General features: G+C 38.7%; 1 protein-coding gene across 5 annotated transcripts in view; it reads right to left on the reverse strand.

Moving 5' to 3' along the window:
• CBFA2T2 (CBFA2/RUNX1 partner transcriptional co-repressor 2) overlaps nucleotides 1-24,311 on the reverse strand; it is a 136,248-nt gene that overhangs the window by 34,164 nt on the left and 77,773 nt on the right. For all 5 annotated transcript variants that reach the window (XM_027069866.2, XM_053200060.1, XM_053200058.1 and 2 more), the window contains 2 exons: nucleotides 7,668-7,811; nucleotides 3,182-3,423 (listed from right to left, as the gene is read on the reverse strand). In XM_027069866.2, coding sequence (XP_026925667.1) covers nucleotides 3,182-3,423; nucleotides 7,668-7,811 — 386 coding nt within the window. The remainder of the gene's footprint in view (nucleotides 1-3,181; nucleotides 3,424-7,667; nucleotides 7,812-24,311) is intronic.

The following is a 24,311-nucleotide window of genomic DNA, read 5'->3' on the forward strand; positions in this document are numbered from 1 at the left end:
AAATAAACATCAAAAATTTTTAAAAAATAAATAAAATAATGGATGTTAAATTCAAGTAACACTTCTTTTTCTGCATCTTCTCCAAATAAATTCATAGTTTCAATTCCAATTGCTGATGAAATACCAATTTCATCAAAAGATGAAAGCAAAATGTGGTATATACATGCAATGGAATCTTTTCAGCCAAAAAAAGTAGAAAAATATGATAAATACTATAACAGGGATGAACCTTGAGGATAATTACACTAGGCAAAATAAGCAACAGAAAGACAAATACTGTATGATTCTACTTATATGAGGTAGCTAGAGTAGTCAAGTAGACTGGTGGTTGATAGGAACTGAAGGGTAAGTAAGGGATGGGGAGTTATTGTTTAATGGCACAAAGTTTCAGTTTTGCATGATTTAAAGAGTTCCTGAGGTGGATAGTGGTGATGACTGCACAACAATACACTTAAATCATTGAATTATACACTTAAAACTGGGTAAGTTGGTTGTTATGTGTATTTTTACCACCTACTGATGATTATCATTGGGAAAAAAAAAATTAACCTGAGAATGGCCATTTAAAGCACACAATTGGTTACATGTACATACAAATACTTCTTCAGCTATAAAAAAAATTTTGACGGGGCGCCTGGGTGACTCAGTTGCTTAAGTGCCCAATTTCGGCTCAGGTCATGATCTCGCAGTCTAGGAGTTCAAGCCCCACATCGGGCTCTGTGCTGACAGCTTGGAGCCCGGAGCCTACTTCAGATTCTGTGTCCCTCCCTCGCTCTGCCGCTCACCTGCTCCTGCTCTGTCTCTCTCTTAAGAATAAATAAGACATTAAAAAAAAAAACAACAAAAAAAACCGAAGTTTAAAAAAAAATGGATTTCTTTTCTGTTTTTTTGGTTTTTTTTTTTGCAAATGAGGGCTATCATTTTTTCTTTTACTCTTGAAATTATCTTCAACCTTAGACTCCACTTAAAGCTGGGGCGCCTGTGTGACTCAGTCAGTAAAGCATCCAACTCTTGATCTCGGCCCAGGTCACGATCTCACAGTTTGAGAGTTTGGGCCCCACATCGGGCTCTGCACAGATGGTGCAGAGCCTACTTGGGATTCTGTCTCTCCCTCTCTCTCTGCCCCTCACCTGCCTGTGCTCTCTCTCTCTCAAAATAAATAAATAAACTTAAAAATATATATACAGAGTTGTGCCTAAATCTGTTGCTAGAATTGGTATGACATTCTGATGTCTGCTTTGCTTACAATTATGTTCAAACTCATTTTGACATTTAAAGCCCAATTTTATTACTCTAGATCTAGTAGCATAAAATTTGACCAAAAACATTCTTCCCCTAAAAACAAAAATAAAAAAAACCTTTCTAACTGATAAGGGTGGCTCACTGTGCCTAGACAGTGTTTTTGCAAACATTGCGGTTTCTGCTGAACATTGATTTTTCCTTCTGGGAATTTGGAATTTCAGCAGGTGCTGGCAAAGACTGCCTATGTACCCAGACTCAAGTAAACACCTTGGGCACGGAGTCTCGAATAGGCTTTCCTGGGCAAAAGCATCACACATATGTCACTACATTTTCACTGCTGGGGGAAAAGTGAGCTCTGTGTGACTATTTATACAAGAGAAGAGCATAAGGAAGCCTGCACATGGATTCCACTAGATTCCAACAGTATCTCTTTCCTTTATGATCCAGCTGTGTAACCTTATGCCTCTGTAATAAATCTTAGTTGTGAGCACAGCTATATGCCAAGTCCTGTGAATTCTTTTAAGAAATTTCAGAACTTGGGGGTTGTATTAGGTTCTCTGACTATGCCTCAAAATGCAAACAACTCAAATGCCCATCAAGAGCAAAAAGTACAAATTGTATTCCTACAATAAAATACTATATAATATAGCAATGAAAATGAACAACCTTAAAAAAAAAAAACAAAAACCTAACAGCTCTAAAAAGCAAAAGGGATTAAATCTGAAATGATGAAAAAGTCATTTATCACATTCTGCCTTGTATGAAAGTTGTTTCTTCTACACTAGACTGAGAAATCTGTTAAGTTATTCAACTTTTTAGCCTCGGACTCCTCTAATTTATGTGGGTTATATCTATCAATAATCCCAATATTAATAATTAACTTCAGAATCTGGAAACCATTTATTATTAACCCATTTCAAAATAATTGTATTTTCCCCAAAAATGTAGTAGGAAGAATGGCACTGTAATTACAGTTTTGCAAATCTTTTTGGTATCTGGGTTATTAAAAGACAACTGGGTTCTCTTATCTGCTTCTGCATTTAATCCATTTCAACAGCCTGTATCATGCAGCTTCAAGAAAATTCTACTGTATGCTCCTTAGAGAGTAAGAATGAAAATGCAAGAAACATCTTAATATTATTATGAAAATAATTTTCGCCTTCAGAAGTTCCAGGAAGGGTCTGGGGGAATCTCAAGGGTCCCTGATTACACTTTGAGAACTACAGCATTAAGGCTTAGTAACGTGATTCACTTTTACACAGGTAGAGCCTAACATGCAGAACCATGAGGTGCTTTTTCAAGAGGTAAATCTTGTAGAATTCAATTTACAAACATAGGGAACTGTCAGTACTTTCCTTATATACAGTGATACGCAAACCCCACCCAGCTGTCTATGTCAGAAATTACTGCCTTATACCATCATGGGTTCACCATACTCCTTGTACAAAGAAAAATTATGTGTGGTTTGAAAATTCTACAGAAACTATATTTGCATGAAGAGCTGAAGAATGTAATCCCTTTGGCACTATTTAAACTATGAGACTTATAATTTTACAAACTATTATCCTGAAAATTAAACTCCCTGTTTTTCTTTTCTCTCAGGTTTGGAAACAATGCACCAGGCACTAAATATATTAAGTAACAAAACCTTGCGTTAGCTTGGTTGAACCTCAGTAGCCTGTTGAAATTCAGTTGACGATGAATTCAAAGCTGTTTCTTGGAATTAAATCAACATAATAAGAAATAATAAGGTAAACATTATAGATTTGTTTCCTTAATAAGTATTGTTATCCATAATTGAAATCCACAATTCCACAGGTTTATATGAGTTATATAATAACTAATCTAGTCTGCATATTTTGCCATGTTGCTCCAGGTTTGCTGGCTTTGGTTCTGAGCCACGTACTCAGATAGCTGTGGACAGTGATGCCGTACTTACCACCAGTGCTAGAACAAGAGTCCGCACCTTCTCCCCAATCTCAGGTGAGATGTCATTGCCAAACTGTTGCAGTGTGGTAAGGAAGCGTTTCAACTTGCTGAGCTGCCGAGCACCACAAGTGGCTGGCAACTGTTGATTTGTTAGTGCAGATGATGTGGAAGAGGCAGGACCATTGCTGAATCTCTGTGGTGGTGATGGGGCACCATTCAGGGTAGGAGGAGAATGGTTGATGCCATTGCTTACTAAAAGAAAGCCAAAATGAAAGACTCTGTTTAAGTGCAAAACACACAGGTCTTTGTTAATTTCTTCCTGTTTGCATTAACCTTTGTTTATTCATTTGAATTTTGTAAAGCACATATTAAGAATATACAAGAAACTGTTTCTGCCCTCAGTGAGACTACTACATAGGAAGACAGACTACCAGGTCAAAAATCTTAACAGGATAACACAGACGTGTTAAAATAAGAGTACGGAGTGCTGTAAGAGCTTGGAGAAAGGCTATCTAACTATAGTTGCTATGGGGCCGGGGTAGGTAAAGATTTCCTGCAACAGGTACTGCAGAAGCTGAGTCTGGTAGAATACGTATTTCCAGTGTACTGGACACCTACGCGCACAAATGCGCACCTTTCATGTGACATCTCCTTCCTGATCTTAGGGTTCCAAAGAAGTTAAGCAATCAGTTACAATGTAGCATGTGAACAGACAATCAGAAAAGAGAGTTCTGTTGAAGTGAGAAATGTTTTCTCTAGGCTATAGATTTAATGACCTATTGCTGCAAAAAGGTGTATAAGGTACACATCTCTTGGACCATTCAGAATATTCATGCCCATCACAGTCAGTTTCTCTCTGCTCCAACAGTGTGATATTAATAGTGCCGAATTCTTGATCATTCAATGAAGCATTTTCTAGACACTACACAGGACAACACACCAATTTCTGCTCAAATTATAATACATGTGATTGATTAATGAGAGTTTAATTACAGTTTCCCCATCGTTCTTACTCATTTCTTGCTAGTTTCAATTTGCAACACCACCCTAGAACTAAGTTCTCCTTCTTCACTGAATGGTGAAATAAAAGTACCTGGTGACTAAGCGTCAATAGATTTTCACTTAATCATACCCAGGCTTGAACATCTAGGAAGATGAAATTAAAACATATGTCTAAAAAACATAAGAAAAGAGCCCAATTATTTAATCTTTACCTAACTTAGAAAACTGACCATTTACTTATATTGGGCTTAACACCAAGTCATTAATCATGAAAAATCTTCCATGTCCCTCCTTCTGCCTCCATGCCGGTCATAGTTGGTCAGCCATACTGTTCCTCCTACTTGACTGATCCAGATTCAAATTTGATCTAGCAAACTTTTCCTCATCCTATATATGCTCAGGTATCACTGTATCAAGAAACATTCTTTAACAGATTCTGTGGCTGCACATTAAGGTAAACCCTGATAGATTTAATAACTCTTCTCTGTGCTGCCTACAGATACTTCCATTATGGTACCTACTTACTTTTTCTAGATTTGTACTGTCTTAACAGACTGTGCACTTCTTTTTTCTTTTTCTTTTTTTTTAACGTTTATTTTAGAGAGAACATGAGCAGGGGAGGGACAGAGAGAGGGGGAAACAGAGAATCTGAGGCAGGCTCCGGGCTCTGAGCTGTCAGCTCAGAGCCCAACATGGGGCTTGAAGCCACGAACCAGGAGACTGACCTGGGCCAAAGTCAGCCACTCAACTGACTGAACCACCTAGGTGCCCCAAGACTGTGCACTTCTTAATGAACACTATGTTCTATATCTGTATATACTATACTAAGTTTTGTAGACTGTATATACCATACATAAATAGATTGGCTTTGTTCATTAGCTAGCAAAGTGTAAGTGTTGAGGAAAAAGCTGCTGAATGATTCACTACATAAAAGACTAACAGGCTAAGAAAGAAAGGGCGAATTCTCCTCTGTATCTTTCATTAAAAGAGATCACTAGAGCTACTGGAAAGGAAAGCTCAATACTCAACCTCAGCAATCCAGAAAATTAGTTGCAATGGTCTGCTGTTTCTTTGTGTTCACAGAAAGGTCAACTGCCATTGGAGAGCTGCCCCTTTTGAAGCAATCCATAAATGGAATATATTACTGTGCTTTTAGCCACGCTGCTTTTTCACAACCTCTTCAGTGAAAGCATATGAGCACATTTTCTGAAGTAAAATGAAGTAGTCAAATATGGAAGTAAAAAGAGCTGAATTTACGTGCAGATATATCTATTCCTATTGTCTGTATCTTGAAATCTGAATGACAGCCTAGGTTTAAATCTCTTCATTTCAAGACAGCACCTATATCTAAGGATGTAGAACTTTGAAATAGAAAATAGAATTTTAATTTTTTTTAATGTTTATTTATTTTTGAGACAGAGAGAGACAGAGCATGAATGGGGGAGGGGCAGAGAGAGAGGGAGACACAGAATAGGAAGTAGGCTCCAGGCTCTGAGCCATCAGCCCACAGCCCAACACGGGGCTCGAACTCACGGACCGTGAGATCATGACCTGAGCTGAAGTCGGACGCTTTACCGACCGAGCCACCCAGGCGCCCCAAAAATAGAATTTTAAAAAGGATATTAAACTTCATTTCTAGTTCCAGACTGCTACAGTTGCCACTTACTCAATTTCAAATGTTTTAAAATATAATAATTAAAATTTCTATTAAAGCTGTACCGCTTAGACTCTTTTGCCTTTTAAAATAATAAACACAAAAAACGTACATGTTTGAGCAATGATAGTGTGTAAGCTTATGTAAAGGCATTTAAATAAGAAAATGCATATAGTGCCTAGCAGAGTGCTCTAATGCATTGTGGGTACTCCATAAACACTGAGTGTCCTCTGCTCTATGAGGCACAGTATCTGAGAGAGTCAACATGCACAGGCACAGAAAGGCAGAAAAATTCAGATTAAAATCTAGACACGTAAAGGTGCACCTGGGTGGCTCAGTTGGTTAAGTGTCCGACTTTGGCTCACATCATGATCTTGTGGCTCATGGGTTTGAGCCCTGCATCAGGCTCTGTGCTGACAGCTCAGGATCTTCTACCTCCCTCTCTCTCTCTCTCTCCCAACCTCACTCATGACCTGTTTCTCTCTCTCTCAAAAATAAATAAACATTAAAAGAAAATTAAAAAACAATCCACACAAGTTAGTATGTATGCATGTAAGTCTAGATTTTAAATTGGGTTTTCTTTTGACTTTTGTTTGTGTGTTTAACTATACATACAGGACTGATTGCTGAGTTACACAGGCTTTGTGAAAATTCAACTTTACTAAATACTACCAAATAATTTTCTCACATTCAAACAATGTAGGAGTGTTCAGGTAGCTCACCATATGCTCACCAAAGCTTGATGTTACTTTCCATTTTGAACATTCTTGTATTACATTGGGTTTTAGTTTGCATTAACTTGATGCAAAGTTGAACATCTATTATATATTTATTGGCTAATGTAATTCTTTTTTTTTAAGTGTTTATTTATTTTGAGAGAGAGAGAGAGAGAGAGAGAGAGAGAGAGAGAGATTCCCAGCAGGCTTCACACTGAGTACAAAAGCTGTATGTGGGCCCTGATCCCATGACTGTGAGATCATGACCTGAACTGAAATCAAGAGTTGGACATTTAGCTGACTGAACCACCCAGGCGCCCCTGGCTAATGTAATTCTTATGGACTGAATTATGCCCCCCCACAAATTCCTATGTTGTAGTTCTAATCCCCTGCATCTCAGAATGTGACTGTATTTGCAGACACAGCCTTTAAAGGTTACATGAGGTAATGTGGGTGTCCGTAATCCACTATGATTATTGTCCTTATAAGAGGAAAGGACAGCAGGTATGCACATGCACAGAGGCAAGGACATGGGAGGACACAGCAGGAAGGGTGGCCATCTGCAGCCAAGGAGAGGGGCCTCAGAAGAAACCAAACCTGCTGACGCCGTGATCCTGGACTTCTATCCTCCAGAACTGTGAGTTTCAGCCAACCCGTCTGTGGTATTTTGTTGTGACAGCCCTAGCAAACTAATACAATATTCATTCTCTTTTGTCAAGAGCCTTACCATGGTAGTCCTGGAATAGTTTTAGAAGTTGTTTGGTAATTATATGAAATTTACATTGATTCCTATAAAGCAATATAATAATTTAAATTCATTTTAGAGCCAAGAAATTAAAATAGCTACTTAATAGCCAGAGTATGAAAACAAAGTATCTATACCACTAAATTTTCAAATGCCTAAATTAGCTAAGTACTATTCTCAGAGGGCAAAAGCAATTTATAAAAGAAATAACCGTGTGTGTGTAATATGTATATGTACATATGTGTGTGTGTAGATATAAAATACCTTACAGCTATTTTGAAAATGTTGAATAGCATATGCAGAAGGCTTCATAGCAGCCAGTCACTTAGATCTAAATGTCACCCTGAACCACAAACCCAAATAAATTAAGAGGTCTCACATGCTGTTGGAGTAAATGACACTGGCCTGGGTCCCCCAGGATTTATTGGTGGGAGGGGTGGCATGGTGGGAGGTGAGGATCTTGACTGTATCTTCACTTCCACAGGCGATCCAGGCATTGCTGGCACTCTTTTCTCAGCACCAACTAGAGAGAATAAAAGGAATGGAGGTCAGAGTTGTCCACAAGGTAATAAAAATCGTAACAGTAATTTGAAATATGAAATATGAAACACCAGTATATTTTCCTAGAGGACTGAGAAGTTAAGAAGATGCTTATCTGAGTAGGCTGTATGGAGGGCCCTCAAAAGGTATCTACAGTAGTTCCCTTTCAGCCAGTTTCACTTTCCACAGTTTCAGTTACCTGTGGCCCACCATGGTCTGGAAACACATGATCGTCCTGATGGGTAGAGAGTCAGAAGGGCAAGAGTAGCCTAACATAAGGTCATCATGCCTGGGTCATTCGCCTCATGATGCAGGCATTTTATTGTCTCACATCATCACAAAAAGAAGGGTAAGTACGGTACAATAAGATATTCTGATAGAGGGGGAGAGACAGGGGGAAACCACAGTCACATAACTTATAGTATATTGTTATAATTGTTCTATTTTATTTTCATTTATTGTTAATCTCTTACTGTGCTTAACTTATAAATTAAGTTTTATTACAGGTATGTGTATAGGAAAACACATAATATGTATTTAGGATTTGGTACTATCTGCAGTTCTAGGTATCCATTGGGGTCTTGGAATGTATCTCCTGTGGTTAAAGGCTGGGGGAGCAGGACGACTGTACCTCTGACTACCTTGAACTGTGAATATATGCTCATTTGGAAAAAGGGTCTTGGAAGATGTAGCTAAGGATCTTGGAAGGAGATCATCCTGGATTATTGAGGGGGGGCTCTAAACCCATTATGAATGATACCCTCCTAAGAAGAGCTGAAGGGGCACATACACAGAGGGAAGATGGACGTAGTTGCACAATGCAAGGGCAACGTGACCATGATGGCAGAGACGGGAGTGATGCATCCGTATGCCAAGGAATGCCAAGGACTGTCAGCAACCAGCAGAAGCTGGGAGACAGGTATGGACTAGATTCTTCCTCAGAGGTCCCAAGAAAGAACCAACCCTGCTTACACCTTGATTTTGGACTTCTAGCCCCCAGAACAGTGAGAGATTATTGTTGTCTTAAGCCACCCAATTTGTGACCTCTGTTATGGCAATCACAGGAAACTAAAACAAGCCAGCAAGGTCAAAGGGTAACATGACCTGAAAGTTAACAGTGAAGATAGTGGCTGAGAAAGGAAGAAACCAGGTTGCATATTCAGCCTGTCTCAAATGCACTGTTTTTTGACTTCTTTTTTATAAATTCATCAAATAATAGGGGGAAAAAAGCTAACGTGGGACTGTCTAGACCAGTAGGCATCAATTGCACAGCAGGGAAACAGAATCATAATCAGTTGTATATAAATTACCACAAATGACAAAGTACTAAATTTTTATATATATTAACTAGGGATAAGCAGGGAAAAAGAGGTGGAGTCAACATCCCTGACATCAATCATGCAAATGTCATTTATGATGTACAGTATCTAAAAAGATGAAAAGTAGAGCTGAATCTAAACAAAGTACAGGCTAGTTCACCATGGGGACAATTCATAAGCAGCTGTTTGATAACGGTAGGGAACGACAAATTCCAGAAAAAGAAATTTGACAGATTAAACTTAATGACATCAGAAATAGGTCTGGACTAGTATCAACAGGACTGGAGCAATATTCTAAAACAGCTTCAGTTACTTTCCCCCATTAAAAAGAACATGTTACATACTTGGTTAATAATAGGATCAGGGTCACCATAATCATCTTTAAACTGAACTGTGTTCCTCTCGGTAACTCCAAGCTTTTCATGTAAGTGCCATGTATTTATTCTCCAGTAACTGTTGAATTCAATTTAAAGAACAAGACACGGATACACCAAAGGTTCAAATGAGAATGTTAAACCAAAGATTTCTTTCTGTGAGATCATAGCTGTAGACACAATACATTCATGACACTGGCAAAAAAGCCCATCTCTGCACATTTATGAGCATGTTTTAATGAGGAAAATATCACCAAATATTATTTTTATGCTTCAGTTTGCATTGGTCATATTTTGGAAAGAGATCTAATGAATACATAAAGTCTATCAAGTAATGTCCTCAAGTTACAAAACCCCTGACAAAAATGTGCAGCTCTCTGAGAGCCATGTGGGCAACACTCTGCCAGCTCTTCCCATCTCTCTGTCCAGGACATTTTCTTTGTGAAATTGATGGTCGTCCTGTCTGATTAGTGGACTAATGAGCTGTTGCGTTTGCCTTTTTCTTCTTGACAGTATTTTTCTCAATGCCCTTCAGAGAATGGTTGACATGTTTCCAGCTCTCCCATCTGGGGCCCAGCTTTCTGGAGGGTGGGGGGAGAGGGGAAGGAAGGAACTGACAGTTGTCTCGCACTATAATGTGTTGTGTATAGTGTGCAACAACCTAGAGGGAGCCTTTCTTCAGACCACCTGCCTTTACAGCAAGGGCGCCAAAGGCCCGAGGAGGACGTAACAGCAAGATGTGTTTTAACATTCAGCACTTGGCAGAATGAAAAACTGAGAGGAGCCCAACTGCAGAACACTGAATTATACACCAAGTGAAAGCTTAGATACTGGGCAAAACCCACCCCGCAGTGTACCGTTTACAGATTGAAACTACCTACATCTCTTGTTCACATCACTACTCATAAATCTGCAACACTAGTGTTGTAGCTCATGTTTCAATAACATCGACTAGTAGAAAAAACATGGGGTATGGAGGCTGAGAAATTTCATGTGAATTCTCATTCTGTTAGAACCTACATTACTTTTATTAAATCATTTCACCTTTCTGGGTCATTTCTAACAAATGTAAAGTAAGAGGTAATAAGACCTACCTGGTAGGAAACAGGTGAGGGTAAAAAACAATGCCTCAACTAGTGCTGGCTGGAGAAGGTACTCAGAAACAGAAATGATGATTAGGAAACAGGAAGCCTAGTGTCAAGTTCTGGATATACCACCTAACTAGCTATGTGACCATGACCGAGTTAATATTTCCATAGAAAATGGGTACACTATCAACAGCTAATCCATCTAACCTCAGCGAGATTACATGGAATGATTCAAGAATTAACAGCTGCAAAAGCACCAAGTACCATGTAAGGGGGTATTTTTATTGGAGGCTGGGTGGCATGAAGGCACTTCATGGTGTGAGATCTATCCAAGTGGTTTATAACATGACAATACAGCAGCTGCTCAAATGGTGGATAAGGGGTACATTCCAAAGTAGGCATTTCAACCCTCTGATTGTTGGCTGTGCCATGCCTTTATGTCATCACTGTTACAGTGACTTCATTTCTGAATTTTTTTGGAACAGATACTCATGTTTTATATTCTAGCTGAATTCTTTGAAAAAACCAACCATATCTTGAGATCTTTTCAATGCCAGAGAACCTTAGATACAGTGCAAAGAGAAGAAATTCCTTTCTCTCAAGTGGCACTCTGAACCCATAAACACCACTGCTTGGAATATCAAAAAGGAATAAAGTCTTCAGTCCAAGAAAATCAAAATAACCCTTACTTTTGTCATAAAGGTTCAACTTGATTCTAAACATAGATTTTAAGATTCAGCGTAACTGATTTAGTCACTCTGAGTCTGTGCTTTGGTTATTTTGAAGACTTAGGTATATATGGCTTAAAAAATAAAACTCGAGGGGCACCTGGGTGGCTCAGTCGGTTAAGTATCTGACTTCAGCTCAGATCATGATCCCGCAGTTTGTGGGTTCGAGCCCTAAATCAGGCTCTCTGCTGTCAGTGCAGAGCCTGAAGCCTGCTTCGGATCCTCTGCCTCCCTCTCTCTCTGCCCCACCCTTGCTCGAGCAGGCACATGTGCTCTCTCTCAAAATGAAACATTAAAAAATTAATAATAATAATGCATGACCACATGCATTTCCAATATCACTAGTGGAACTAAAAGAAGAGCAAATATGAAAAAGTGTGTCTGAATGATGATTTTAGTTCTCCATCGTGCAATATGATGTGGATGTCATGAAAACAGAAAACTGATGAGAGAGAGAACACAGTAATGAACAGTTCTCTGTGTGACAGCAGAGCTTTTGTTCCTCACACAGGAATTTGAAGAATCAGACATGGAACTAAAGAGGAGAACACTTCTATAAGAGAAGTAATACAGAACATAAACACAAACATCCCAGATAAATATTACTTGAGAAGAATCCTGTATGTTAAACTGCCCATAAACAAAAGTATTTACAAAGCATTATAAACTGCTTTTACTTTTTTTTTTTTAAGTTTATTTACTTATTGTGAGATAGCGCAAGCCAGGTAGGGGCAGGGAAAGAGAGAATCTTAAGGACATTCTGCACCATCAGCGAGGAGCCTGATGCAGGGCCTCGAACCCCTGAAACGTGAAATCATGATCTGAGCCAAAATCAACAGTTGGAGAGGCTTAACTGTCTGAGTCACCCAGGTGCCCCTAAACTGCTTTTAAAAAGTTCTAAAAAATTACTTTGAAGCAGAAAACAGAAAAAGAAATAGAAGAGGTGTAAATATGAGATAAGAAAAATGCAATTATGTCAGGAGAAGGACTTCCTAGACTACTGGAAAGAAGAGAAACTCCCAGGGCTACAAGGAAAAAGTATGTTTAGGTAAAAGAAGGTGAACTTGATGTGAAAAATGCTTTATCACTTACTAGTTTTGTGTGGTAATGATTTTCCTCATGTGTTCCTAGGATAACACATCAAAAACAAGGTTCTGTGAGGGGTACCATAACATATATAATAATGGCCATACAGTACGTACTTACTTGAATTAGATTACAAATCTATTAAAATAAATAATTTTATTTGGCCATTGAGATGTTTATGTATGCTCAGTTTTGGGTAGAAGATATGGTCAAGTGCTCCTGATTATCATCACTGAGAAAAATGAGGTGAATATAGATCTTTCAGATCAATAGAACAGGAATACTGATCACTCCAAACATGTTGACCAAGGAAGTCATTCTATTTCTTAAAAAAAAAAAAAAAAAAGACTCCTTACTAAGAAACTATGGGAAGGTTTAAACCTTTTAACCTCTAAATCTTTGGGGGCAGAGGCAAAACCACCTAATTTTCTTTTCTATATGTTTATATGGTTCAGAAATCACCATGATATAAAAAGAAATATCTGTTGCTCCTGTCCCTACCTCTACCCCACCTCAAAGGTAACCATTTTATTTTCGTCAAAAAAAATTTTTTTTAATGTTTATTTATTTTGGAGGGGAGGGAGAGAGAATCTGAAGCAGGCTCCAGGTTCTGAGCTGTCAGCACAGAGCCCGACATGGGGCTCGAACCCACGAACCGCGGGATCATGACCCGAGCTGAAGTCGGACGCCCAAATGACTGAGCCACCCAGGAGCCCCCATACGTAACCATTTTAATTAATTTCTTGTGTATCCTTCCATTCTTTCTCCATGCACAAATGAGTAAACACGAATATAAATTCCTATCCCACCCCTGTTTATAAAAAGAAAGCATAATGATGTTAAATTGAATGTCCCCAGTAATGGCCTCTCTGCATCCACCCCATTTGCAATGTATCCAGAAGTGGGATCTATTTCCCTATTCCCAGAATCTGGCTAGAGCCTCTGACTTGCTTTGACCAACATAATGCGATAGAAGTGACAGAGTGCCAGTTCTGAGCCTATGTTGGAATCCTGACCCAGCCATGAAGGCAAATCCAGACTCCTCTGCTGTAGGATGACACCACATGGAACAGAGATGAGCTGTCCGAGCTAAGGCCAGCTGACCCCAAACACGTGAGAGCCTATCCCAGGGAGTCTGGTCTGCAGCTAGCTGACTGCAGACATACGAATAAGTAAGAACAACCAAAAGCAGAACAACTGCCTGACTCACAGTCATGAGCAAAAAAATCAACACTGTTTTAGACCACTAGGTTTTAGTGTGGTTTGTTGCAGAGCAGCAGACTAGTAGGCAACAGATCTATACCACAAACTGTACTGCTCCTTGGTTTTTTTGTTTTTCTTTTGTTTTGTTTTACAATTTCAAAATATGTCCTGCAATGCTTAATTCCACAACCTTTTGTTGCTAACAGATGCGTGATATTCCACTGTGTGGAAGTACCACAGTTCATTTAAACAATCCTCTATTGAGAAATAATTGGATTATGTGTTATCATTTGTAGCTGAATTTTGAGGCTCTCTAGATCCCATGCTACTGACTATCCTGTATTTGCCAGGCTTTGGGAAAGAGACAACAGAAGATAGGGCCTTGATTAAGGTAAACATATATATTGAAACGTTTGCAAAGTACTAAGAAAATAAAAAGTAGAAACATTACCATGTGTGAAGGCCAAGGATGTCTTTACAGAGCAATAAGTAGTTCAGTGGGAAGGCTACATGAGCTTGCCAGGTAGCACATAAGGACAAAATCATGAAAGATATGGTTTAAATAGTGCCCCTAAAGTTGGGATCAGAACTAAGGAAAACATCAGAAAAAAAAGATTTCCTTGTCTACAGTCTCTCTTTAACCATTGCCAAAAATAGGAAAATATTCTGAATGCGTAACTGTCAGATGAGAAACATTTCCAAGATTGACAATTCTAATCTGCTAAAGTTAGAGGAAAGAACATCGAAATTACTGTTGCACTTGTAGGCTTGTAAGGCTGGCTAAATTGATTGTGCGCATAGCACCTGCTTAAGGATGAACATTTCTCATCCATGTAGCTCTGCCATGAACCTGACAACACATCCAACTTTCTAATAACATGCAGGCTTCACATGCAGAGACAGCTAGGAATAACTGTTTACAATGACAGATAATTTATCATTCAACAAAAATTGAGGCATAAGGACTCAAGTAAGAAATGACCAAATGATGCTTTACAAGGGATCTTGAAGACAGAGAAATCCATTAAAATAAATACTTTATACTAAAAATAGATTGGAAAATATTTTTTTTCCATTCTACATTTTTAAATACATAAAGTTAATTTATTGAATACATTCTTATAGTTCAGGGATCAGTAAATTTTTTTCTGCAAAGGCCAAGACAGGAAATATTTCTGGCTTTGTGGACGATATATGGTGTCTGTCACAACTATTCAACTTTGTTGTTACAGCACACTCTAGACAATGCAAAAAGGAACAGGTGTGGCCGTGCTCCAATAAAACTTTATTTACAAAAATACCAGTGGCCATAGTTTACTGACCTCTGCAAAGGCTGATTAAAAAACTGACAAATTAAATTTCTAATTCTTAGTTTATTTCTATGCGTATAAAATCTATTTTGCAGCTTCCACTGAAGTGGTTCATCTGAATAACATTTTTATTCCCTTAAGACTGGATATAAAGACAATTTATGTACGGACCTCCAAGAAAAATAACATACAAAAGTTTATTTAAAAACAGGGAAAATTATTTTTTAAAGAAAACATTATTTAAAGACAGAATACTAACAACTGAGGTCAGAGCTAGCTGAGGAGTTACAAAAATGATGCTAGTTATTTGATGTTCTTCCAAAAACAGACAGACCTATAACTAAGAGAAGAACCTCAAAGATGACCACCTAACTGTGAAGGATCACTTGCTTCATGAGGATGCTAATTTCTCCCCTAGTCATCCCTCCTTTCTCTATCTTCTATAAGTGCCCTCTGATCCCAGACACAGAGACATGAAGACTATACAAATAACCCTAATAACTTGATAATAACAAGCAACTCAGAATGAACAGAAGAGATTTAAAGAGACAATTCCCAAAAGAAAATCTACAAATGGCTCATAAGGGCGTAAAAAGATGCTCAGCATACCAGTCATCAAAGAAACACAAATTATAATACTGCAACAGAAAGGAACACTACGGACACACATATCCAACAATATAGATGAATGTCAAGAGCATTTGACTAAGTGAAAGATGCCAGACACACAACACAACTACACACCATATTACCCTCTTTATATAAAACTTTGCGACAAGACAAAATTAGGGACAAAAAGCAGCCAAGTGGCTGTCTGGGACCGATGGAAAGAAACAGACTACAACAAGGCACATTAGGGGGGCGAGATACATCCTCTCTTTAATTTTTTAAAATTTGTATTTATTTTGAGAGAGAGAGAACACACTCGGGTCAGGGCACAGAGGGAGAAAGAATCCCAAGCAGACTCTAGTGCAGAGCCTGACTGGGGGCTCCATATCACGAATGGTAAGTTCATGACATGAGCTGGAATTAAGGCATGGACGCATAACCAACAGAGCTACCCAGACACCCCCATGATAAATCTTTTTATGGTGATGGAAATATTTTACATTATGACTGTAATATGCTAATTCTATCTAAATTATACCACAATAAAGGTGAGTAAAAGTTAGCAAACCAAATACGGAAGTGTATTTTTCTATAATCACAATCAAGTTGAGTTTATCCAAGAATGCAAGCATAATTTTATATATTTAAAATACAGTAAGGGGCACCTGGGTGGCTCAGGTCATGATCTCATGGTTCATGAGTTTGAGCCCCATATCGGGCTCTGTGCTGATAGGTTGGAGCCTGAAGCCTGCTTTGGATTCTGGGTCTCCCCCTCTCTCTCTGCCCCTCCCCTCCTCATGCTTGGTCTCTCTCTCTCTCTCTCTCTCCTTCAAAAATAAACATAAAAAAAAAAAATACAGGGGTGCCTGGGTGGCTCAGTCAGTTAAGTCACTGACTCAATTTCAGCTCAGGTCATGATCTATCTCATGGTTCATGAGTTCGAGCCCCACATCAGACTCCACAATGTCACAGTGTGAGTCTGCTTTGGTTTCTCTCTCTCCGCCCTTCATGTGCACTCTCTCTCTCAAAACAAATAAACTTAAAAAAAGTTTAAAAAAAATACAGAGGGGTGCCTGGGTGGCTCGGCCAGTTAAGTGTCTGACTTCAGCTCAGGTCATATCTCCCAGTCCATGAGTTCGAACCCCGCGTCGGGCTCTGTGCTGACAGCTCAGAGCCTGGAGCCTGCTTCAGATTCTGTGTCTCCCTCTGTCTCTGCCCCTCCCCTGATCATGCTCTGTGTGTCTCTCTCTCTCAAAATTAAATAAACATTAAAAAAAATTTTTTTAAATACAAAAAATTCACCACATTAACAGATTAAAAGAAACACCTTAAAATCACGTCAATAATTACAGAAAAAGCATTTGATAACACCCAATTTCCACTCAATATGAACAAAACTAGAAATAGAACATCAGTTCCTTAACTTGACAAAGGTTCTCTTCCAAAAACCCTTATAAAATGTCATACTTATTGATGAAACATTAAAAGCAATGTCTTTCAGCTCAGAAAGAAGATAAATCAATGCTTCTATGCAACATTTTTCACCAGTCAAGCCACAGCAGCAGAACAGTTAAGAAGAAATAATACGTATAGGAAAGGAAGAAATGGAACTGTCATTTTATACACACTAGATGACCTTCTATAAGGAAAACCAAGAGAATCTAACCATCCAATTATTAGATTATGCAGGTTCAGCAAGATTGTTAGATAGAAGTCCAATATTTTAAAAATGAATTGCATTCCTATATCCTGGCAAACAAACACTAATTTCAAAAAGATATGAATTACAATAAAAATTATAAACAATGTAGAAATAAGCCTAACACAAAATACATAAGCCCTTTATGAAGAAAAGTTGACTGAAAAGACATAAAAGGAGATTTAAGGGGCTCAATTGGTTAAGCATCTGACTCTTGATTTCGGATCAGGTCATGATCTCATAGTTCATGGGTTTGAGCCCATTGTGGGGGCTCTGCACTGACAGTGTGGGGTTGGCTTGGGATTTTCTTTCTCTCTCTCTCTCTCTCTCTGCCCCTTCCTGTGCACACCCACATGCACTCTCTCTCCAAATAAACTCAAAGAGAAAAAAGTCTCCTTCTTAAAAAGAATAGTTACATCTATCATGCTTATGGATGGGAAGACTTGTCCCCATTATTTTCTCTTCATTTTAATGTATAAATTCAATGCAATTCTAATTACATGCAAGATTTTTAGTGTAACTTGATGAGCAAATACTAAAATCTAGGTACAAAAGTTAACATGTTAAATGTCCAGCAACAAAACTGAGGCATATTCACAAATGAAATAGTACTACTGAATAAGTGAACTAGATCTTATGTATTAAAAGGATAAATCCCCAAACAATGTAGTATTATTGGGTAAAAAGAACAGACTGCAAGAAAAATACGGATAGAGGAATACTTTAATAAAAGCCTCGGGGCGCCTGGGTGGCTCGTCGGTTGGGTGTCAAACTTCGGCTCAGGTCATGATCTCACAGTTCATGGGTTTGAGCCCCGCATCGGGCTCTGTGCTGACAGCTCAGAGGCTGGAGCCTGCTTCAGATTCTGTGTCTCCCTCTCTCTCTGCCCCTCCCCACTCACACTCTGTCTCTCTCTCGCTCTCAAAAATAAAGCATTAAAAAAATTTTTTTAATTTAATAAAAGCCTAAAACCATAAAAATTTACATATGCTAATAGATCAATCTACATATGGTACATTTACATATGTATACATAGTAAAATCTTTTTTAAAACAAGGGAATAATAAACATCAAATTGAAGAGGTGCCTGGGTGGCTCAGTTGGCTGAGCTGCTGACTCTAGATACCAATTTAAGCTCAGGTCATGATCCCCAGGGCAGGGGAAATACAAAAAAATAAAAATAAAACATCAAATCCAGGATGATGACTACTGCAAAGGGAAGAAAAGGGCATGAATCAGGTGGTACAAACTGTAGTTCCAATGGTTTATTTATTTTTTTGAAGAGAGAGAGAGAAAGTGTGTGCAAGTTGGGGGAGGACAGAGAAAGAGAAAGAGAATTTCAAGCAGGTTCTACACTGAGCACGGATCCCAAAGGGGATTCAATCTTATGACCTTGAGATAACGACCTGAGCCAAAATCAAGAGGTGTATGCTCAACTAACTGAACCACCCAGGCATCTCCTAATGGCTTAATTCTTTGAAATACTGGAAGCAAAACATAAGTAAGACAAATCAGTAAAATTTGATAAAGTTAAGAGTGGTTACATGAGTGTTTTTTATGCTGTGCTTTTTTCTTACTTTATAAGCTTGAACTATTTCACAAGAAAAGAAAAATCACTGGTTGCAATAGGAAAAATAGTAAGATCGTAACTCCAGAAGAGACCACTTACACGGTTGTTATAATGAGAGATGATTATGGCCTGAGATTGGAGTAGCAACAGGAATGGGGAAATGGGATTGGATTTCAAAGATATTTAGAGTTACAATAAATAGGATTTGTTGACTCATTAGATGTGGAAGATAAGACAAGTGACCAAGACAGAGGCCACAAGAGGGACAGTACATTGGAGAGGAGAGATGATGAGTTCAGTATTGGCCACAATTGCTTTCCTGACGCCTCTGATGGAGAAGAAAGAAGGCTAGAATACAACTAGGAGATAGGACTTTGAATCCTGATTGTTCTCACAATTAATCAGCTGTGGGATCTTGGGCAAGTCACTCCACACTCCTGCTTTCCTTCTCTGTAACCGAGAGGAAAGAGAGATTAGGAAAGGCCATACAGTAACCACTAAGAAGTGCTGTTACACTAAGTACAAGATACTACTAGACAGCTATCCATCAGTAATGTATTAACAATCATTATGTAACTATATATTGAAAGTAACTAACAGGTCTCCTCTGAAGCTAATAACTTTAATATTTAAAGATATGTTGGAATTGCCTGCCAACATCAAACCCTGTTGATAAGCTTAATGCAAGTTAAACGCAGCAGCAACACAGCTGACTTGATAATGTCAATAGGAAAAAGTGAAATATGGATTTTTGCTTCCCAGCTTCAGCAATGGTTTATTTGGAATAATACAGTTATCTACTCTAACTGCACACCATCTGTTTCAAGTCTCCACCAAGTTAATATTTCTCACATGAACAGAAAGGACTTAAAACTACATTTGATTTGCATCTTGCCTTCCCGTGGAGGTTACCCCTACCACAATCTAAACCTACTGAGTATTGACCTCTGAACATTGTGAAACATTATTATTCTGGCCAAACACATATAGTCCAAATCAGATAACTCAGAGATCTGAGACAGTCAAAGGATAAGCTAACTGCAGTCCTGGTTAAATAAAAATCTGTCTTACTTGTTTTTCCGGAGGGCAGGAAAATTGATAAAAATTTCTCACACAGCTGGTCTCTCTGGTTCCATCTACTGATGCATCTGTGCTCCAGTGACTTAACTCAGGCTATCCCTCTGGCCTAGAATTGGCTTCCCCCAAGTTGTTGCACGGCTGACTCCTTATCACTCAGAAGTCAAAACTAATGTCACTTTTCTCAGGGAGAGCTTCCCTATCTGAAGCTGCTTTCCATTCTCCCTACCAGACCATCCCATGTCCTTGTTTATTCTCTTCATTACATTTATTATCATTGTACCAATCAAGCATTTGTTTGCTTGACTCATGCCCATTTGGGGGGAAATAAATGCCCCATCTATTTCTTTACAATACCCTCAGTACTTAGAATAGGCAGTACTGAATCACAATGATCCAAAGTAGCACATTCAAGTTTGGCTAGACTTGAGTTCTCTTCTCTCTCACACCTCCCTATTTCCATTGAATCAGTACAGACTTGTCACTTCTACCTTTTCATTCTCAACCTCTCTTTTTTCAGAACCACTGCCTTAGATTAGTCCCTTTTACCTCTAACTAGACTCTCTCCGGGTTTCAGACTATTATGCACTCTCCTACCAGCAGCCATTTCTTCAAGAATCTCTGTATCTTTTGTTCCTTAGACTGGCCTTCATGGTTCCCAGTCACTAAACTCCAATACTTGCCCACATCCATTTTCATGAACAGTTCTACATCCCAGTTAGGTTGGTTACCTATTAGGTCATGGTCGTTCTCTGGTCATACCATCTCTATTTCCTAGAACTTCTTCCATCTCCTTTCTCTAGTTACACTTAAATCTTCCCCCGATACTTTTGTTCCAATTTGTTGGTCCTTATTTTCATCATCTGTCACCATGCCTAGAATGTTACAAGCTCAAGAATAGTGGTTTCATAACAATTGTTGGTTGAACGGGGGGGGGGGGGGGGGGGGGGGGGCGCGGGATCCATAAGAGGTAATTATGCTATTAGTTCTGTTGAAGCATGATGTCAGTATTAATAGCACAAGTATAAGCAAGTTATGCTTACTCTAATTCTAGAGCACAAACTATTCCATTTATCTTAAAATTTCATATAGTTTAACTCAACAATAGGGAGACTAAGTATGAAGATAAAATTATATGATTCCATCAGTACCACTTAAAAATCACCCCTCAAAAATATACATACTACTAAAGCATTATTACACATAAATGAAAGCAGTATAATGTTATATAAATCATAAGCAATTAATTCTATTAACGATAGAGAAGTTGAATATCTGTTTTTAAACTGCTGGGGAATATCCTCCCAGACTTCAAATCTTTTGTTCATATGAACTCTCTCAATAGCCTTTTACATCCCAAAGATGCTAAATTTACCTCAATACCCATCCTCCCCTGTGTGTGTGTGTGTGTGTGTGTGTGTGTGTGTGCGCGCGCGCGCACGTGTGGCTGTTATCCTTTCAGATTGAAAATACTAAATTGTAAAGGCTATTAACTTTCACTATTTTAATTATATTCTAGTAAGTAAAAACGTTTATCCAATGCAAAGGCATATGTACCCAGCCGTATCTTTCAAATATTAGTAAGGTAACCACCAAATTAACTGTAACTTAAAAAAACTTTTTCTGGGGCGCCTGGGTGGCTCAGTCGGGTGTGTCTGACTTCAGCTCAAGTCATGATCTCATGGTTTGTGAGTTAGAGCCCTGTGTTGGGCTCTGCACTGGCAGTGTGGAATCTGCTTGGGATTCTCCCTCTCCTCTCTCTCTGCCCCTCCCCTGCTTGTACTTTCTCTTTCTCAAAATAAATATGTAAAAAAAATTGTTTTTCTAAATCACAGGACCATGCTCCGTTAACTTGGATGTACAAATGTTTTTATTTTCTGTACACAGTTATTCCTCAAACTTTATAAACAGCTTGCCAGTGCTAGGGTTCCAAATTGGATCCATATCCCTTTAATATTTGAAGAGCTGATTCAAATGTTTTTCCAGTCTGAAGTATGATGATGAAGCCTGTCAATTTCGGCCTTAGGGTGGATAACCATACAAACAGAACCGCAGTGGGGCGCCTGCATGGCTCAGTCGGGTGAGTGTTCGACTTTGGATCAGGTCATGATCTTGTGGTTCATGAGTTCGAGCCCCGTGTCAGGCTCTGTGCTGACAGCTTGGAACCTGGAGCCTGCTTCAGATTCTGTGTCTCCCTCTCTCTATGCATCTCCCCTGCTCACGCTCCGTCTTCTCTCTCAAGAATAAACAAACAAACAAAAAACAGAACTGCGGAGCCAGGAGTATATCAGAGACCAAAGATCAAGCTGTCTTCCAAAATGGGAAGGTCTGGACAACCTCCCTGAATGGCTGATACCAGCTTCTGTTAAGGAACTCTGGGCACTAAGCAGTTTGCCTTATTACAAAAATAGCACATGCCACTGCTAGACAGCTAAGAAGTAGTTCTGGGCAATGGTCACTAATAGTTCTGTTTCCAGGGGTCTTAACATTGTCAAATATTTGAAGAAAACTATGTCATCATGAGTAATCAAAAGCAAATGGTTGTGCAAAACCACCAAACTATATATTCCTATGGCACCTACAGCCACAGGATGCCAAGAAGGGGGGGAAATTCTATGTATTTGATTCAACCTGGTTTCTAACAGTTTATTTATTAAACCCCCTTTCTGGGAAACAAGTACTTTAAAAAATAACAAAAATTAGTTAAAGGTTTGATGGTTTCTTTTAACTACTTTCTGGAAGTTCTCTGACAGGACAACGGGATTATAGACATTTTTGAGTATATGAGTAGATGTCCTCGAGTCATGTCAACAAATATCCTCCAAATTCTGGTTATTCAGAAAAAGTTTCTGGCAAATCCATGTGTAATGCAAAGATTCTTTCTATAATATTACACAAATTCACGTTTTCAAGGTATAGATTTTTGCAGAGGATTTCACAATATAGAGCTGCATTGCTCAATATGGTGGCCATTACCCATAAATGGCTAATGAACACTTGAAATGTGGCTAGTCTAGATTGAAATATACTGAGTACAATAACAGCAAGTTTCAACATTTAGTACTAAAGAAAAGGAATGTAAAATATCTCAAGTTTTAATACTGATTATATGTTGAAATATTAAAAAAAAATTTAATGTTTATTTTTGAGAGAGAGAGAGAGAGAGAGAGAGAGAGTGAGCGAGCATGAGCAGGGGAGGGGCAGAGAGAGAGGGAGACACAGAATCTGTAGCAGGTTCCAGGCTCCCAGCTGTCAGCACAGAACCCAACACGGGACTCGAACCCACCAATAGTGAGATCATAGCCTGAGCCGAAGCTGGACACTCAATAGACTGAGCCACCCAGCGCCGCTGTTGAAATATTTTAGACCTATATTATGAATTTCATCTGTTTTTCTAAATAAAGCTACTAGAAAATTTACATATGTGGCCCCTATTTGTGGACTGCATTATATTTTCTTGGACAGCTCTTTTAGAGGAATATGATATACTGATAAAAAAAATACACGGTCTCTAGATTCGGGCAGATGATCAGGATTCAAATTGAGGCTCTGCTACTTGTCTAGCTTTTTTTTTTTTTAATGTTTATTTTTTTATTTTTTTTGAAGAGTGAGTGAGAGAGCAAGTGAGCGAGCAGGGGAGCGGCAGATAGAGAGGGAGACAACCGTGAGATCATGACCTGAGCTGAAGTTGGACACTTTACCAACTGAGCCACTCAAGTGCCCCTTGTCTAGCTCTTTGATAGCAGGAATAGTTCCTTCTCAAAGTCTGTTTTCTTGCTTATAACATGCAGTCAATACTGTCTAGCTGCCAGGGTTGCTGTTGACAATCAAATTAAATAAAAATAGAACAACCTAGCAGAGACCCCAAGCCACAGAAACAAATTCATCTTTTTGTCATTTTCAAGGGAAATTTGGACAATGATGACCTCACACAATTAAGGTTGAGCAATTAAGGGCAGGATAGTTTTGCTTTATTCTTCCTTTCCAGAAAGTAAGGTAAATATAAAGAGAACTCAATTTACTAATCATTTTATTGATCTCAATCTTTGAGGAATGTAAGATGCATATGTTGCTGAGATGCTTTATTACAATGAATCTGGGAGAAGCGATCTGATGTGGTCTTTATGTCCACATCAGATAAAGACCAGGGGAGGTGTCGCCACAGCCTCCTTGTGTTCTTTGTGTCTGGCTGGACTTCCAACCCCCAAACTGTAGGTTGGGTTCTCTCATTTGTGCATTTCCCACAGCCCAAACCAAACTTTACTGCCTTTCACCATCTTTAAGTGTGAGCTCTAATTTAAAGAGTATGTTTTGCATTTATATCCTTGAAGTTTCCATCTACCAAAAACTTGGGGCCTTTTACTTGTTTTTACTAAAAATAGGTCTTCAGTTTTGATTAAACTGAAAGCTTTTCTATAAG

Source organism: Acinonyx jubatus, chromosome A3 (genome assembly GCF_027475565.1).
Source record: "Acinonyx jubatus isolate Ajub_Pintada_27869175 chromosome A3, VMU_Ajub_asm_v1.0, whole genome shotgun sequence".
Taxonomy (NCBI): Eukaryota; Metazoa; Chordata; class Mammalia; order Carnivora; family Felidae; genus Acinonyx; species Acinonyx jubatus.